This window comes from Macrosteles quadrilineatus, unplaced genomic scaffold (genome assembly GCF_028750875.1).
Source record: "Macrosteles quadrilineatus isolate MER2022 unplaced genomic scaffold, UCM_ALF_1.0 Scaffold_1__1_contigs__length_201487025, whole genome shotgun sequence".
Classification (NCBI taxonomy): Eukaryota; Metazoa; Arthropoda; class Insecta; order Hemiptera; family Cicadellidae; genus Macrosteles; species Macrosteles quadrilineatus.
Window position 1 is genome coordinate 103,585,466 of NW_026542594.1, and position 17,757 is coordinate 103,603,222.

Here is a 17,757-nt window from a genome sequence, read left to right on the forward strand (position 1 = left end):
TAAAATAGTTATTAAAAATATCTGAGACCATTTTAGGATCTTCTATAAGATGTTTGTCCCTAACTAAACTAATATCACTATACTTTTTTTTTGTTAGCTCCAACTTCAGAATTTATAATGTCCCATACAGTTCTTTGGACATTTGAGGATTTACTAATTTTGTTCTCAAAGTATTTCATTTTAGCTTCATTTAACTCATTCCTAAACTTAAGCTTTTCTTTTTTTAATAACTCTTTTACCTCATATTGTCTACATTCTCTTAATTCTTTTGGTTTTTGAACTAATGTGTATTGTTTAGCCCTCAGTTCATCTGTAATCCACTGATTTCTTTCTGAGTTTTAGTGATTAATGTTTTTGGAAAAGTCACATTAAAATAAAAGTTAAATAAACTATTGAAATTTTTTTCTGGTGATGCAAAGTATACATCGGCCCAAGTTTCATTTCTTAAAAGCATGCTAAAATATTCAGTGCTTTGTTGAGAGAATTTACGTATTTCTTGTTTTACTGACTTTTCATTTTTGTGTTTGAAATTCAAGCAATTAATTTCTAAGACTTGTCCGTCATGGTCTGACAGACATGTCACTATGCCTTCAACGGTAATATTAAATACATCTTTGGTCTTAACAAAAAAATTATCTATGAGACTATGACGGTCTTTGAGTCTACAGTAATTATTGTAGGAAAATTTACTAGATATTTCATACCATGACTTTTCAATGTATCTTTCAGCATTTTACAATAAATAGACTTCTCTTCCCTCACGGTTACATTTCACTGCAACTACTTGCATGTTGCCATTTGTTCTCCTTTCCTTTATATTCTAATTTTAATGTAATTTTGGCATTACTCTCTAATGTCAGTACCTTTTATTCAATCGTGTGAGGAACATTTTCAGTTGGCCAGTAAATAAAGTTATGTTATATAATGTTTTTGCTTATGATTGTATTTATGTTCAATGGTATTTTTTATTTTACATTGTAAAATAACATGCTATTTCTGTGAAATTAGCAAAAAAACAAGAGGCAGTGATTTAGAAAGAAGGCTGCAAAAAAAACTTTTAGATACTGAAAACGTGTTACAAAAAGTCTTTAAAAAGCAGCTTTTAAAAATGAATTTAAAACATTTAATGATTATGTGTACCAAAAGGTGATGCAATGCTAAAAATGAGCTTTGATTTTGTCCTTAACGAGTTTGCCAAAAAAATATAGTAAAAAATCATTAATGTGAAGTGTTAATTATTGCTGAGTGTTAAAATAGTTCTAAATGTTTGTAGTTACATCTCAAATAAAACAAAAAAATGTTTGAATTCAAACTTTTTTATAACCAAACCCATATACTGTACTTAGAAAAATGTGTCCTTGCAGATAAAAAATTTGTATCTCATTAAAAGTTGTACCTATTTAATTGATAGTTAACAATTTTACTTTACTTTGCAAGGACAAGGGGTAATCTTATTGATGATCAAGAGTAGACACAATAAATCGATCTTTATTGTTGTTAATTATAATGCTGCTGATTCGCGTGTCAAATTGTAAAATGCATATTTTTATTATTATTCATATCAAAAAAGGATGAATTGGGCACAACTACCTCTCGGGCATTTACAAGCTAACTGCGGGACTGCAGTTTACCAGTTGCTATGTTGTTTCAATGGGCAAATGAACTAAAAATGTGCATAAGAAATGTGTTACGGGAACAGTTTTCATATCTTTTGAATTACCGGTAACTATTTTGGATCAAGCCAATACTAGTAACAGAAACTATAGTTATTTAAATAGGGATTCACTCACAGCTATGATACTGTAACTGACCTATTGAAGCTATCCTATGAATCCTCTCTTCGCACTTCTCCTTGTAGTCGACTTGTTCTGAGTTAAACTCTGTGACAGCCTCAACAAAGAGATGCAGTGTTGTGGCGTGTTGTGTGCTGCGTATGCGCAAACCCGCAGGTACTTGGTCCTCCGGGCCGAGGTCCTCTTTCTCCTGGTAAATACGCTTTTCTAGAGCTGAAAACAGAAAAGACTTTAAAGATACAGTAGAATACCTCTAATCCGACCTCGGCTAGTCCGACTACTCGCTTAATCCGACCATGCCATCGCCTACAATGTTCTCGGTAATGTTATCGTGGTAATATTCAAATGTCAAAATATTTCATGACAAAATATTTAAAGTCTCCTGCGGTCTCGGGGACATTATCATTGTCTTACGCAGTCGCGTATTAAAAGTCAGTAAAGCAATTAATTTGGTTGGGCATTTAATATGTTCCTTGGATAATCCGACTTTTTTTACAGATTAGCAAGGTTGTACTGTAGTGTTTCAGTTATATGTGTTGTGTTGTAAGTGTAGAGTTTCAGTAGGGTTTTTAGGTATCATGCAGCCTAAGGATCCTCTAGTAGCCTACATATCTTTATAAATAAAATTACAGTTTTGTCTGTATATTGCGTAGAATCATGCAGTTTAGGTTATTTTTACGTTTCATAGCCTAAGAAAGCCGAAACGAGTCTCATCTCAATTTCTGTCTGTCTGTCTGTCTGTCTCTATGTCATTTGTAACGCCAAAATGTCAATTTATGCGGCCTACTTTGAGAAAACTAGAGTAACGATCAAGATTCAAATCGTTTGTCTTTATTCACTGGATTGGTGAGAGTGTCTTTGGCTATCAAAATATGGCCTCGCTACTTTGGAAATAAAATAACAAACCATCAAAAACCCAATTTTGTGCAATTTTTGTCAAGTTTCTCCCAATGTTTACTAGATACGTTAAATAATTAATTAAATAATGAAGAGCTGTTTGGATTAAGATTCTCAATTCTAGCTGTCACTGATATGTTTACATTAAATGCTGTTTACAAATACTGCAACATTTCCAATCACATTTTGTAAGCAAACCGAAAACCTTTAATTGAACCGAGATAGAGGAACCTTAAGTGACCTTTTGACTTACATAGTGGATTTAACGATCGCAAGTACAATAATGTGTAACTGTAAATTTAAATAATCTTCAGCCAGGTCAGGAACCTGGAGATTCTATGTCTATCAAATTCTACTTGAATTTTGATAACCGGGAAAAATACCGTAAATCAAGTGTTGTATTAGACTGGGAAACTTGCATTTTTAAATCATCGCCACCAATATAAATCATCGCCACCAATATCCTACAATCGAGGATTCCATTCATTAACAGAGTTTCGATGGCTGTTGAATCAAGTAAATAATCACAACTGCAGTGAGTGATCGCAGGTGTTGCTGCGATCCCAGAAGACCTTTACGATTTTGTTGTGATCGTTACAGTGTTTTTCTGCTATACTCTCTTTTCAAATATGTCGAATATAGGATCGCTGAACCATACTGCCATAGCCCATCTCAGGGCTCCTTTTATTCACCACGGCCGACCACTGCACCAATGTGTCACGCGGCAAGACGCTGTGATCGACCGCTGTCACGTGGAGGGTGTAACAGTGCTGCCAACTACATTCCGAAGTCGGCAGTCACTTAGTTCGACAGAAAACAAGACAAGACGTGTGACATTCCAGGTGAGTTGGGTTGGCAGCAATGCGAGAGTGACAACGGCCTACCGCGTTGAATAAACGGTCCTATACAACCCAATGCATATAGGATCCGCTCGCCGCCAGTAGTTACAAACCTCCGGGGCAAACGCAACTTCTGGGACCGCTCCAATTTTAATAAAAACACCCATTTATGGCAATGCACTAACAAAACCGAGGCGGCGGACCGCTGGTGAATAAAAGGGGCCTTGGGTACATAGGCCTACCACAGTGGCGTAACTACGGGGGGGGGGGGGATGAGGGGGATAGAAGCCCCCCAAAGGAAAAAAAACTGTTTTAGTTGGGCTGAATAACCTACTCCATAATGAACATTGTTCACAGAGGGTGGATCAGGAATTGTCGTGGGTAATATTTCATGATCTTTGCGAATAAAATCGGGGATTTCCAGTGGCGACTACGTGTAAAGTCATAATATTAGGTTGGCAACACTGCCGCTCATGCGCTGTAAGTTCCCGCTCAGTCTGGGTCTGGCGCGTTTCCTGTGCTTGTCGCCTGTGTTCTGTGTGTTACTTGTTATTCAGTGGTTATGTGTTCACAATGTCTAAGAGGAAAGCATCAGCATCGCAGAGCTTAATAACAGATTTGTTTAGAAAGCGTATAGTAACTAAAACAGAGCATACTGATAACAAACAATCACATTCAGCCTTGCTTCCGTTGCGACGACGCGCGGTGTAAGGGCGGGTGGGGGAATGGTATCTGGAGCCTGCCTGGGGAAATAAAAACTCAGTAGATACGGCTCTTCACGCGCAGCTCAGAAGGCTTACAACAACAACTTAATGATAATTTGTTCGTTTGTTGTGTTGTGATTATGATTTATTAGTCACTTATTATTTCCTGATTCTGACCGGCCAGTGACAGTCTCAATTGGGTAGATTTTTGGAGTTCTTTTGAACGTGATTACACACCTCTGAAATGCCTGAAAACGCGAGTTTGGAGTTCTAATTTTTCAAAATTTAGATTAAACTAACCCCGGACCCCCCTTTTAGACCCCGGACCCCCCGGTATTGGGGCTTCACCATCCCCCCCCCCAAAGCCATGTTCTAGTTACGCCACTGGTCTACCAAATTATCCATAACCACATTTTGACGACGATCCTTGATACTGGTACTTTTCCCTAAATTACATGGCCTACCTACTAAGGAAATAAAATTACAAATGTCCAAAACACTAATTTTATGCGCTTTTTGTCACAGTACCTCCTAATGTGATAAATACCAATCATTTTTTGGAGAATACGCCATCTACTAAATAACAAACCATTGTTTGGTTAAAGGTTGTTTCTTCAAACTGTTAGTCCAGGCGCTAAACGGGTTGAGTATGCACTGAAAGTCTGACAAAGTTTGACTTTTGATTATTGTTGGGGACATCTAGTAGATGGAAAAAATCGATGATGTCGCATTTCTAGGGTGGTCATAACTAGGGGGAGGGGGGGGGGAAGTTGCGCGCGTCAGTGGTTTACGTTTCCACGTCTAACTCTGAAACGGTTAATGATAGAAAGGTGGTTTAAGCGTCTATCTACGCCTATATTGTCTTTCAAAAAGGTTTTACAACCTTTCTTCTATCTCTTATACTTTAGGCGCTAATCAAAATTTATTGAAAAAAATAAAATTTAAAAATACTTTAAAATTAAATATCGGAAATATTGCGCTTGTTAGGGCATGTTACAAACTATTTGTGGTTAGAAAAACTAACAAGTAGTACAACAACACCAAGTTTAAGGAAATCGGTGCAAAAATAACAGAGCTACGTTGATTTCAGTAAGAGTATGCGTGGGAAATTCATAGTAGCGTTGACCGTAAATCCAGTATCGAGGCGCGCCAAAGATAGCAAGCTGTGTAGGTGATCGGTTTGAATGCAACAGGCTCACTTAAATTTAAAGTAACATTATTGTGTTTTGATATGGAACCTATAAACGACGTCAACAAGGAAATACCACATAAATATAACAGATAAAATTATTATTAATAATATTAACTAATTTACTACATAATGTTGTACAAGTTTCAGTTACTTACTTTTAGATGTATTTGAGGTAGACTAAGTTTTTATTTTATCCCTCTTCAATTTACGTTCAATTAATATCCATTTAATTTACATATTTACACTATTTACAATGTTTATTTACATTTTGGTTCAAAATTCAGCTTTTTTAATTCTGATGGCTTACTTGTCTCCCTAATCTTCGCTCTCGATTTTTGAAAGGGTTCTTGCAAGCACTTCCACATTTACAATATGAGCAACAAGAAGACTTGTTTTTTGAGCAACCACAGGTGTTCTTTGAACAGTTTTTGCACTTGCAGGGTTGAATTAATGATGCTGGAGTTGCTGGAAGAGTCATTAGTAACGGGTGGAATGTATTATTTTTGTCTTTGTAATATCCATAGCTTTCCAGATCCAATGGTTCAACAAATCTTTGAAGAGAGTTTTCCCATGGATGTAACTGAGCAGCACATCTAAGTATGTGCAGTTTGTAGCAGTCAGATGTGCATGCTAATTTGCTGAGATTTTGAATAGCAGATTGAGTGGTGGAAAACTCAAGAAAGCGACTCTCATCGCATGATTGGCCTTTCTTTTTAATAAGTTAAAGGTATAGCAACTCTAATTGGTGAATAGATTCCTGGGATATTGGCAAGTGACACAATGACAGCAGTATAGGGTAGAAGTTTTCATTTTTCATAAAGTATTTAAGAGTGAAAATTTAAAAACGTACGTTTTCATGTCCCTGGCCTTTTACTTCGTAGATACTGGATTTGTAGTTTATTATTATGTGTTTTAATATTTTTTGGGACGGGGGCAACATGTTACACACATTTATTTGTTTTTAAATAGGTTCTAGGTATTTTTTTCGTATTTTTAAAATCTCGAAATTCACGACCATGACGTGTCCCTAGGGTACATTTTCCAACTTTCACGCTGTTTTTAGACTAATTATTCATGCCGAAATATATAAAGCCATATTTTTATGTCATGGTTATTAAACTTAAAAAAGGAGCATATTATAATTTTATTGTCATTGCAGACTGACTACCATGACAAAATAAGTTTGTCCCTCGATTTGGCGTCACGACCATTTGGGAAAAATTTTCAACTTTGGAGCACGACAGTGGCAAGCCTGGCGTCGATGGAGTCAGTTGGTTTCAGAGACTCGTTCGGGGTGTACGTCAGGATTGTAGTGCTGGTCGTTTTGAGATGAAAGAAGGAATTACAAGATTAATAAAGGAAAGATTGTGTTTTTTGTAATTTTGGTGTGTCCATGACCGTACGTAGTCATTCGATGAAGTAGACATGGTGTTAATTTTTGTTTATAAGATATTTCAATTGCTAGATTAACCTAGAAGTCCACTTTGTATCCTCGAACATGAGGTGCAGGGCTACCGCCAGAACAGAGCCAAATAACACGTAATTTCACGACCAAAGTTTCACGACCATCGCGGTTTTTTTCACGACCAATCCAGCCTTATGGATTATAGTGAGTTTGGTCGTGACAATAACTTTAATATAATTGTAAATTGAACAGTTTAGTTCAATTGAAACACATAGTTTTATTATAACTAACAGTATAATTGAAGGATTGTTTGGAAAGATTTAGATTATTCCAGACAATTCACGACCGTACCGCTTGTCTCTGACCATCACGTTTATGATTTTTATCATAAAAATTTCAAAAATTAAAATATCGTCATATTTCAATGTTTTATACACAAAAGAAGCACACCTCTTTACAAACATAACGATTTTTCGGGTCTCAGGTAAGTTTTTTCGGAGTTATACAAACTTAAAAAGATTTTATTGGCTTTTTTCTATTTTTTGAGTTTTTTTTATTTTTTTCTAGAAAGACCAAATATATCAAAAGCTCAGTGACCTTTTTATTGTATAATGGTCATAAAAGTAAATTAGTTTATAGCAAAACATAGTTATAAAAATAATATTAACTATTTTTAATATTAATTTAAACGTCCGTTATGGTCGTGACATGATTTTGTGTTTTTCTACTAAAGATGCTCTTTAAAAAGAAAACTACCAAAGATATTGCGTTACCATGGACATTTTATGAAACTTCAAATGTTAATGAAATAAAAAAAAATAATAAAAGTTTTGAAAAAAGGGGAACAAAATTTGCAAAGTGCTTTTCCTGAAAACGTACGATTTTAAATTTTCACTCTTAAATGCTGTTTTTTTGTTCCTATTTTATTGGTAGTGTCGCATCCGGTTAAAGCATGAATTGCAGGCAGCACTTCGCATAAATCTTTTCCTAAGGATGATGCGGCAATATGACATCCTAAACCCCTTCTTTTGTCCCCGGTGCCAACTCTTCATAATCCTTTACAACCCAGTTTTACAAATTCTACCCAGAACCTGATACCTAGAACAAACACGTCTGTGTCCGGGCTATGGATAATAACATGCTCAACGTTTGTGTCAGAAGTAAGGCAATCTTTAACGTGAATATACATTCTGGTGTCAGCTTCAATATGATTACTAGCCAGGTTTGGCATTTCAGAGATCTCGCCTGTATCATATTTAGAAAAACCTTTCTTTCCCTCTGCAAAACAGCCAGATAAAACTAATAGTTTTCCCTTTGGAATACGAATGGTTTTCAAAATATAATTGGAAATGTATTGGACTAGATCATGTTTGTTTTCTGTAAACAACAAATATCGAGACCACTGAGTGGGTATTTTCGTCAAGTCATTGTGTATTTTAACAACCAAGGGGAGTTTGTTGCCAGCTCTTAGTTCGTGTTCGACACATTTCATTGAAGTATCGTTATAGGAGTCGTAAACAACATCAACTCTACTAGTATTTCTTTGGTTGAGTGTCATTTCAATCTTAGTCATTTTATGTTTCCCAAATTCTTCAAAATATTCCATCTTAGAAACTACTGCGTTTGGAGTGCTATGTATAAGAGCCATTCCATCAAAAATGTTGACTTGATTTTGAAGTTGGTCTAAGGTTTGCATAGGCTCGGTGCAATGAGACTCATTTTCTATGATATTGATTAGTTCTGACTTAATACTTTTTTTAATTGTCCATTTTCAAGAGCTAAGCTAGGAGGGTATGGCATCAACTGGTGCTTCATTACTTCATCCAAACTTAATTTTCTTTGAGAGGCCAACAAAATCGTCTTGGAAATGCCATCATCTAGTGTTGTTTTCTTCTTCTTCTTGTTTTCTTCTGTAGACATGGAATTAAAAGAAAAAGTCTTATTACGATGTATTGGGGCAAACAATCCTTTGTTTTTTTTATCCATTCTTTCAGTTTTAAAAGATGTATATTTATCTTGAGCTAGTTTATCCATACTAAGAAGGAACGAGGCGGCTGTATCTGATGGTGACAGTGTCCCACTAACTATGTTTCTCAGTGGAGTATTTGAGTCTGCGAAAGGGTTGTCATGTTGCAAAAAGAAGTTTACCACAGTTTGCACGTCTTGTTCATCTTTTTCGATGCGGCTGACATTCCACTCTTTGTGCGTCGGTTGAACGTCCCCTGTTGGGTCTTGGGCTAGGTCACAAAAGTTGAGGAGTGTCGTTGTAACATCTGCTTTGTGATGGTAAAGAAGACACCATCTCTGTACAGCATGTATGAGGACAATCCAATCAAACCACCTTGAATCTTCGATGAGCGGATGAGAGATTGTTCTAGAGCCTGGTCTGCTGCAACACTATTGAATTTTCAGGCGTTTTCTTTACCAAAAAATTTCCTTGTTGAAAAGCATTTTCTACCTCTACGGGAAGGTTAGACATGTCTTCTAAATACATAACACATCCTCGGACGTAGTTATAGTGGTTAAGTAGGCAGTACGGAATCATTCTTTTGACCACATTAATATGCAGATTCCAGTTCCCTTCTCTATCTGCCTTGACGCAATCCAATAGAAGCTCAACCATATCACAGTATTGATCCCAGTACTTGAATGTTTTGTTTTTGGCTGCTTTTTTGTTTCTAAAGTTATTAAAACTCTCAAAGAATTGGCTGTGTTCTTCCTCTATAAGCTCGAAAACTGGTGAAGCTTCTTCCTTGTAGCCCATATTGTAACTTTGTTTGCAACTTCTTTACAAGATCTTTGGAAGCTCTTTACCTTCTAATTCTATGTATTCTTCCAAGAACTCCTTGAACTGTAGTCTTCTGCATGCTTCGTACATAATCTTGTGTACACGTATTCCTCTATTATAATGAGTACCATGCAATACAGACTTTATTGTGTTTTCGCCATACATTCCACTTTCTATAACAATGTCTACAAAGCCTGAATCCTGTAAATACTGACCTATTATTGATAGAAAATTTTTGGACAAATGAAAGGTTCCTATTCTAAGGAAAAGTCTTTCAAACCCAGTTGTTTGCAGTTGAATTAATTTTGCCAGTAAATAAACAGCCATGTCACAGCTTAGAACTGCATACTTCTAGCCTAGTTGATCATTTATTCTTAAAAAGTTACTCATAACAGTGTACACAGCATCGCTAGTAGTTGGTGGTGCTGGAAATATAGCGCAAAATCCAATTTTCGTTACCGGCATGTCAGATTTTGAAACAGCTTGGTTAAAAGGGGTCCAACCTGGCGCTAAAGCTTGTTTAGGTAACAAAATATTGTCTTTGGACTCCAGATCGAGCCGTGTAAGTACCCAGATCAAATCTCCTCTATTTGAGACATCTTGTTTGGTGTCAGTTGGTTGACTAACATGGTCAAAAGGCTTCGGAAAATGATCGGGGTTTCTTTTTATAAGGGGCCCTTTTTTCAACACTTGACATTCAAGTAATGTGTTTTCTTGAACTTTCAATCCAGTTTCAGGCACAGGAATCTTTTCTACCTTAAATTGGCGCATATCTTCAATACCTGCAGGTTGATAAAGTACCATTGCTGTGACGTGTGTGGTTGATTTTCCATCAAACGTATCTTCCATAAAATCATCGTTATCTATAGCGCCATGAATAAGGACACTAGGATCATGAACAATGTTTGAGGGTACCGGTACATCAACTTCATTACTTGTTACAATGATATGCGTCAAAACTTGGTTGTTTAGCTTGGTCAGTGTTTTGTAACTTATGCAGTGCCCTAGCCTGTTCAACACACTTAGAATAAACTTCGATCTCGTGTAGTGGTGAATACATTGCGCCAAAGCTACATGCTTTGGAGTTAAGTCTCGTTCAATAATTAAATTATGTAAATCCATGTACACTGAAATACATTTTTGTTTCAGGTCATCTGTAATTTTTTTGTCTTTTCCTACAACATGGCTAAAAAACGATTCCCAGGCTGGCGTAAACTTAAATCCATCAAAAGCACTACTAATGGCCGAGTCAGTACATAAAAACCCGTTTAAGTTAAACGAATTTTGTTTTGCTTCATTTCGTAATGCCTCGGTGTTGATGCAATTTTCCGATAGATATCTTAATATGCTCAACCAATTCGTTTGGTTTAAAACATGTTTTGAACACAAAGGATGACTTTGACCTATCGGTTGAATGTGAAAAAAGAAGAGAATCCCCATAATGTGAAACCAACAAGTTTTTTGTTACTCTGTTATCAATTTCCAGTTCACCACAGTTACTTAGTTGGTGTAACCGTTCAGTAAGGAAGCTAACTTCAAAACATTTTTCATTTAAAGCTTCGTCGATTTCCGAAATAAGTTCAGAAAAAGCATTGCTTTATCTGTCATGATTTTCATGATCAGATGCCCTCTTTCCTCTCTCATAGCCGTATTCAAGAAAACATTTTTTGTGGTACAGCACGTCTGCCGCAAAAATATCATTAACATCTCTGCAAGTACTTAATCTTACAAAAACTTCGTCTTGCCATTCTTTGCATAATGCTAGTAGCTTTTTAGCTGTGTCTACCTCACTCAATCTAAAAGTGGCCGTTTCACCTTTCTTTTTGTGCTGCTGGCAAAATATACATTTTAAAAAGGTACATTTTGGTATACCACTTCTAGTGTTAGAAGTGCATGGTACGTCTTTATCTTTACTGTCAAAACTTTCATCGTTTTTTTACTAACTGTCAATTATTTTTCGCATCTTTCTAGATTTGTTTTGCTGACATAGGAACAGTAGCAGTTTCTGTGCCATTTTAGCAACTCCTTAGTTTCATCGTTTATCAAAGAGTTTACATTATCTTGTCTGCGATTACTTGCTTCCCTTACTTTCTCTAACGACGATTGCTTAAAATTCTTAATAAACGTACCGTCGTCTTTTTCTTGGCAAAATAGACACAAGCCATAATCAAATGTCTTTGTCTTTTTTTTACATTTAAATCAAACGCCATTTTCATACCCCATAGTAGCAATTTAATAAAAACTGATTATGTTTTCTGTAAGATCTACATTTCCGTACTTCTACAAAGCAACTAAAATTACATGAAATATTTGGAGTTAGTTACGTTCATGCAATTATGTAGTTGTAGTCAAACGTATACTTGATTAAAATACTGTATGGACAACAGACCTTGGCATTAATAAATGGAACCAGCCACAAATCACAAGGACAATACGCAAATCACAATATTCATTTCTAAATTACTCACTAATAAATGGTTAACACTAAAATAATAAAACATCCAAACAAGTCTAATCACAACTTAAGACCGTTTAGTGTTTATTTCGGACACAATAATGAGACAACAATCAAAATTATTTCACGTTAAAATACGAACGGCTGGGTCGCGAGCGACATCCGACGCGCGGTACGCGTGCCTCAATATTGCGTCTAGTAATACAGGGTGTTTTTAAAAGAATGCCGGGATTTGAAACTGTCGTTGCTCACGGACTATTCAAGATAATTAAACGATTTAAAACGTCAAATTAAAGGGAAAAGAACAAAGTTGTTTCCTCAGTCTTTCATACAATTCGGAATGATTTAATAAAATTCATATTTTCATCAATCTTATATGAGCGTAAAACTGGCAATGTCTGTACGCTTAGGGCGATCGGCGGGTTTATCTGATGTCTTGACTGAATCTTTTTCGGCACAAATACTCTATGTTTAACATCATAAAGTGGCCAATTTAGGGGTTTTAAACTGAAGACTTCATCGGGCAATCGATTTTTCCGGGCTTGTGATTCAGAATTGTAGGATTTCTTCGACTATGTCATCGCTTGTTTTTAGCCGGCCAGGTAAATGTATTTTCAAAACATTTCGGTTTCATGAAACTCATTAAATCAGTTTCAAGTTTCTTTATTATCAAGTAGATTTTAATTTAGATTAATTTAGCAATGGATATAAACTCTGCGAACTACAGATTACAATCTGCGCCTTCTGTTGCGCCGTAAATGTCTTATACTGGCGACTGGCGTCAGGCGTATATGGCCTATCACCCTGCAACTGTTTCACGAATGCCAAGGTCAAAGATTCCTCCCTTGCTACACGGGATACAAAAACTTTGTTATTTTAGCTTCAATTTGACGTATAAAACGTTAAGTTACCTTGAATAGTATCCAAGCAATTACCATTTAAAATCCCGGCATTCTTTTAAAAACACCCTGTATTACAGTACTGAAATCAACGTAGCTCTGTTGTTTTTGTACAGATTTCCTTAAACTTGGTGTTGTTGTCCTACTTGTTAGTTTTTCTAACCATAAATAGTTTGTAACATGCCCTAAACAAGCGCAATATTTCCGATATTTAATTTTAAAGTATTTTTAAATTTTATTTTTTTTTCAATAAATGTTGATTAGCGCCTAAAGTATAAGAGATAGAAGAAAGGTTATAATAACCTTTTTGAAAGACAATATATTTAGGCGTAGATAGACGCTTAAACCACCTTTCTATCATTAACCGTTTCAGAGTTAGACGCGGAAACGTAAACCACTGACGCACGCAACTTCCCCCCCTCCCCCCCGAGTTATGACCACCCTAGAAATGCGACATCATCGATTTTTTTCATCTACTAGATGTCCCCAACAATAATCAAAAGTCAAACTTTGTCAGACTTTCAGTGCCTTCTCAACCCGTTTAGCGCCCGGCCTATGTCACCAATATGTTTACACTGTTTACACTATGTTTACACTACATTTTATGTGTGGATATTTATAGGCATGCACTGTATATGCGATACTCCCTGGTGTGGATTAACGTCCGCACGAGTGAGTACTACGACTATCCGCAGTACTTTCCTGATAAGTAGACCAATTCGTAATATACCAAGGCAAAAATGTGGTTCGGATTCCACAATAAACTGTAGGTCCCTTAGTTGCCATTAGCTGTATGGGCTATTAGTTAACAGCTGTGTCTGAAGGCCGGTCTACACGCAAGGATTTACCTTACGTTTTACCTGCGCAAGTAAATCGTTGCAGTCAAATCGTTGCGTGTGTACCGCAAAACTGTGCATTTTTTAGAACTGCCCGGAGACGGAAGACGGAGCGATAAAACTATTGCTGAGAGCATAGTTTTGACAACGTTTTCAGACAAGTCGTTGAGTGTGGACACTGTCATCCGTTTCAACTCTGTCTTCACGCTCTAAACCCCAGTATGCAGCGTTGTCTTCACATGCTGTCAGAGGTATAAGTGTGTTTTTTAATTACGATCGCAGATCTTCGCCAATGTTTCCGTGATTTTATTGTTGAATTCATCGAACTTTCCAGAAGTGTCCTTAATTTATGGAGGGTCAAGAGTAAGGAATATAGTGACTGTGATAAGAAAAAAGACTTAGATACTTTTGAAAAATACAAAGCAGTAGATTCAAACGTGAACAGAGAAACTATTATGAAGTTTGTTGTCTTTTTAGTAACCAACGTCTTGACCATACGAGCGCCGTCGCCTCTCAGACTTATTTCTTTGCTTACTTGTAACACTGGCTGCAGAAATTGCCAACAGGAACACATCTTCCATGATATTACATGCACATACAATGAAAGTTATCACAAAACTGCACTAAAAGTTGGTGCTGAAACCTTTACCGTGTGGACGCATTTCTTTGCAACGACTTGACTGCAACGTTTTACCTGCGCAGATAAAACGTTCGCGAAATCCTTGCGTGTAGACCGGCCTTTAGGAATGTCGGCCTTAGTCACTAACAAGACTACAAGATTGCGCCACTCATCCTACACTCATCTCCATTCATACTTGGCTTAAAATACCTACTTTGTATGGTCGCCATTTAATAAGAAAGTATTAAAGTATTACCATTTAGAAAGGTATAAAAACAATAACAATCAAATCAAAACAAATATATACTTATATGGCAATACATCGCCTAATTTTTTGTTTGCAATCTGGGTGATGACGTCACCAAATGACGGGAATATAGCACCAATGTATTTTCCTTCCACCATGATTGATGATAGTGAATGGTAAAAACAAACACAAATGTCAATGGTAGTAACATAATAAACATGTTTAGTCACAACAGTTTGGCAATATTTATACCAATATTTGCTTCTGAATGTTATTAGTGTTTACTTTCCCATTATCACACAATTTAGTTCCCATTCCAATTTACTCACAATGATATGGTACTTCACCAAAGTGATATAACAACTCATTAAACAGTTTACATGGCTGATGAAACTGGTTCTAAAACACTTCCCAACATTCTGCAACCGATTGTTTGAACCATCCAGGGACACAGAGTTCTTGTGTTGTAATATTACCTACTTACACTTGGTTTCACACTTCATTGATAATCACTTAAAGGTCAATCATCTACTCTCACATCACCCTGTCATTAACTAGCAAAAGTGAGAATCCATCAAACTTACATTTTAAGTTATTGTTGATTCTCTTTGCTAGTTGTTTTATCGTGTCTTGTCTTACGTCAAGTTCTGCTTTCATAGCTGTAACAGAAGAAAAAAAGTTATGAGTAGTGTTTATTTATATACAGCCATGAATATTGTTATATACAATGGTGCAGTTGAAGTTTTACGGCGACATGTAAAACGGGTCACGGTAAAAAAGGAACATTGTGTAATGTTCCTTCATAATCGGTGGTGGCAATTGATTATTATAAGTAAATGGTGGAAGAGGGGGGGGGGGGTTAAACTCCCAAGGTTATATGTATGAAGATTAAATAAATTTATTAATATATATATATTTATATATGCCACAGGCCCCCTCCTAAACGCCCCATGCCCCACTGTCTTAATCAATTTTTTTTTAGGGATAAGTTTGGCAACATAATATGAATTAAGACATCTGGTTCAATTTATACCTGAGAACTTTTCCTAAGTTTTATGTTAGAAATAGGTTTTGATGAGTTGATTGCATGAATGCATTGATGAGACTGCAAGTTAGGCAATTAAAAAAATAAAAGACAGTTGTGGTATATATATATATATACTGTATATACTGTATATAATGTGTTGTTTTCCAGTGTTACATCTTTTATATATTTTATGTCTGCTGTCTTGTAAATTATCAAATTTATTTATTTAGATCTATGAATTTAAATATACAGTAGGATGTTGATTATTGAGCTTTAGTTAAAGTACCGTATCCGACCTTCCGTTTTATACAACCCTCTTTGTGAACAATCAATGACTGTGAAATTGTGCTCTATTTATATTTGGTATGACTGGTATGACCAACGCAACAAGACAAACGTTTTTGGCTCTCCCGACAATAGTACAAATATACACCAAACTGTAGGCTTCTGCACTTGACTGTATTTTCTTATTTTTTTAGCGTTCACATAACTCTGATACCCTGTGGTAAAACAGAGACCTGTGTGTTGATTTAACTTGTATCAATTTACCTTTTTTATTTTACCACACAACAATAGTGGAGTTTTAACTTTGTTAGTTTTGTTTTATGTTATTTGTGATTCAAACATTTTGGGGTTTTAATGGACAACATTAATTTAGAAATAGCCTTTGATCATGGAGAAACTTTACTGATTTAATGATTTTTAACAGGTTTGCAATAGTTTTTACTATTTGCAGTGTTTTCTGACCTTTCCGCTTACATTTTCGAGGCCGGTTTGGGTCGGATATGCAAGACCCAAATTAAATTAAAATTAAATAATTAAATGAAAATGAATTAACTTAGCTGTTAGCTTTGACTTACTTTCGTCTGGTCGAGGGGAGGAGAGGAGGTTTCCATGGAGTGTTCTGATCTCTGCCACATTCTGTCTGATAGTTGCAATCCATTCTCTTGACAGTTTTACCTAAACAGTAAGTATTACTAAGAAATATTAATTAGAATACAATTACTACAAAAAAGAATTGCAAGTAAAGTATACACAGAATGGAGATTATGCAAGAGGAGTTGCACACAGCACACAGAACCTGTGAACCACTGGACCATAACACTCCTTTCTCCAATCTACTACACTATGGTTTTGTGAGAGTATGATATAGGATCTAGAGTCATAATAAGTGCGATAATATGAGTACGTAGTAGACATTTTTAATTTTCTCTACTAGATGCTCAACTATATTTTTGATTTATTTGGATGTGAGTTGGTTCGTTTATTTTGTTTCAAAGCAGGGATCTTTGATGTAAAAGAGAGTCTTAATCAACATATAAATCAAACAAAATTTGTTAACAGCTCAGGAAGTATAATGCCATAAAGTTCATTGTGGGTTCCAAGCATCAAAGATGAGAACAATTTATGTGTCCTCAAAGCTAAATAAGCTAGATTTCAAGATGTCGATGAATGCAACTTGTGCACTGCATAGTATATGTTTTATAAGAAGAATTTTTTCATTTTGTTCATTATATTTTCCTTTGGATAATAGCTCTTCACACCTCTTTACACTTACACCACCTGTTGATACAAGGCACTCATACAGAGGAGTGTGTCGACTGGTAGACAATGTGTTAACTTAACTAATATTACTGTTTTGTTAAAAAAACTCTAAATTTCTGCATTACACTAGCAAACTAATAATGAGAATTGGCTAATAGATCTTAAAGAGACAGCCCTCCTCACCTGACTCACTGATAACAGGCTAACACCACTGTCTATTCCTACAAATGCTTGTATGCAGCTGAGCCTGGGTCAATGAATTATGAAAATACCCCCGCCGCAGCAAACCTGCAGACTAAGCGAATTTCCATTTGACTGATTGGATTTACACTGAAATGTCTACTTAAAAATATAACATTTATTCCCTATTTAAATAGAATTAGTTTAACAAGTACTTAGGTTTGCTGCATCAGGGAGGGTAAAACTGTTTTTTTTGTAAAATGTGAATAGTTAGTAAGAAATAAAAACATTTTCCAAATTTGATCAAAATATGTTCACAAACAAGCAAACT

At 35.8% G+C, this 17,757-nt stretch overlaps 1 protein-coding gene across 1 annotated transcript in view; it reads right to left on the minus strand.

The window, feature by feature from the left end:
* LOC129002604 (syntaxin-1A-like) overlaps positions 1–17,757 on the minus strand; it is an 85,017-nt gene that overhangs the window by 17,548 nt on the left and 49,712 nt on the right. The window contains exons 3-5 of the mRNA XM_054430577.1: positions 16,562–16,661; positions 15,259–15,333; positions 1,812–2,006 (exon numbers count right to left, since the gene is read on the minus strand). Of these exons, the coding sequence (XP_054286552.1) occupies positions 1,812–2,006; positions 15,259–15,333; positions 16,562–16,661 (370 nt within the window). The remainder of the gene's footprint in view (positions 1–1,811; positions 2,007–15,258; positions 15,334–16,561; positions 16,662–17,757) is intronic.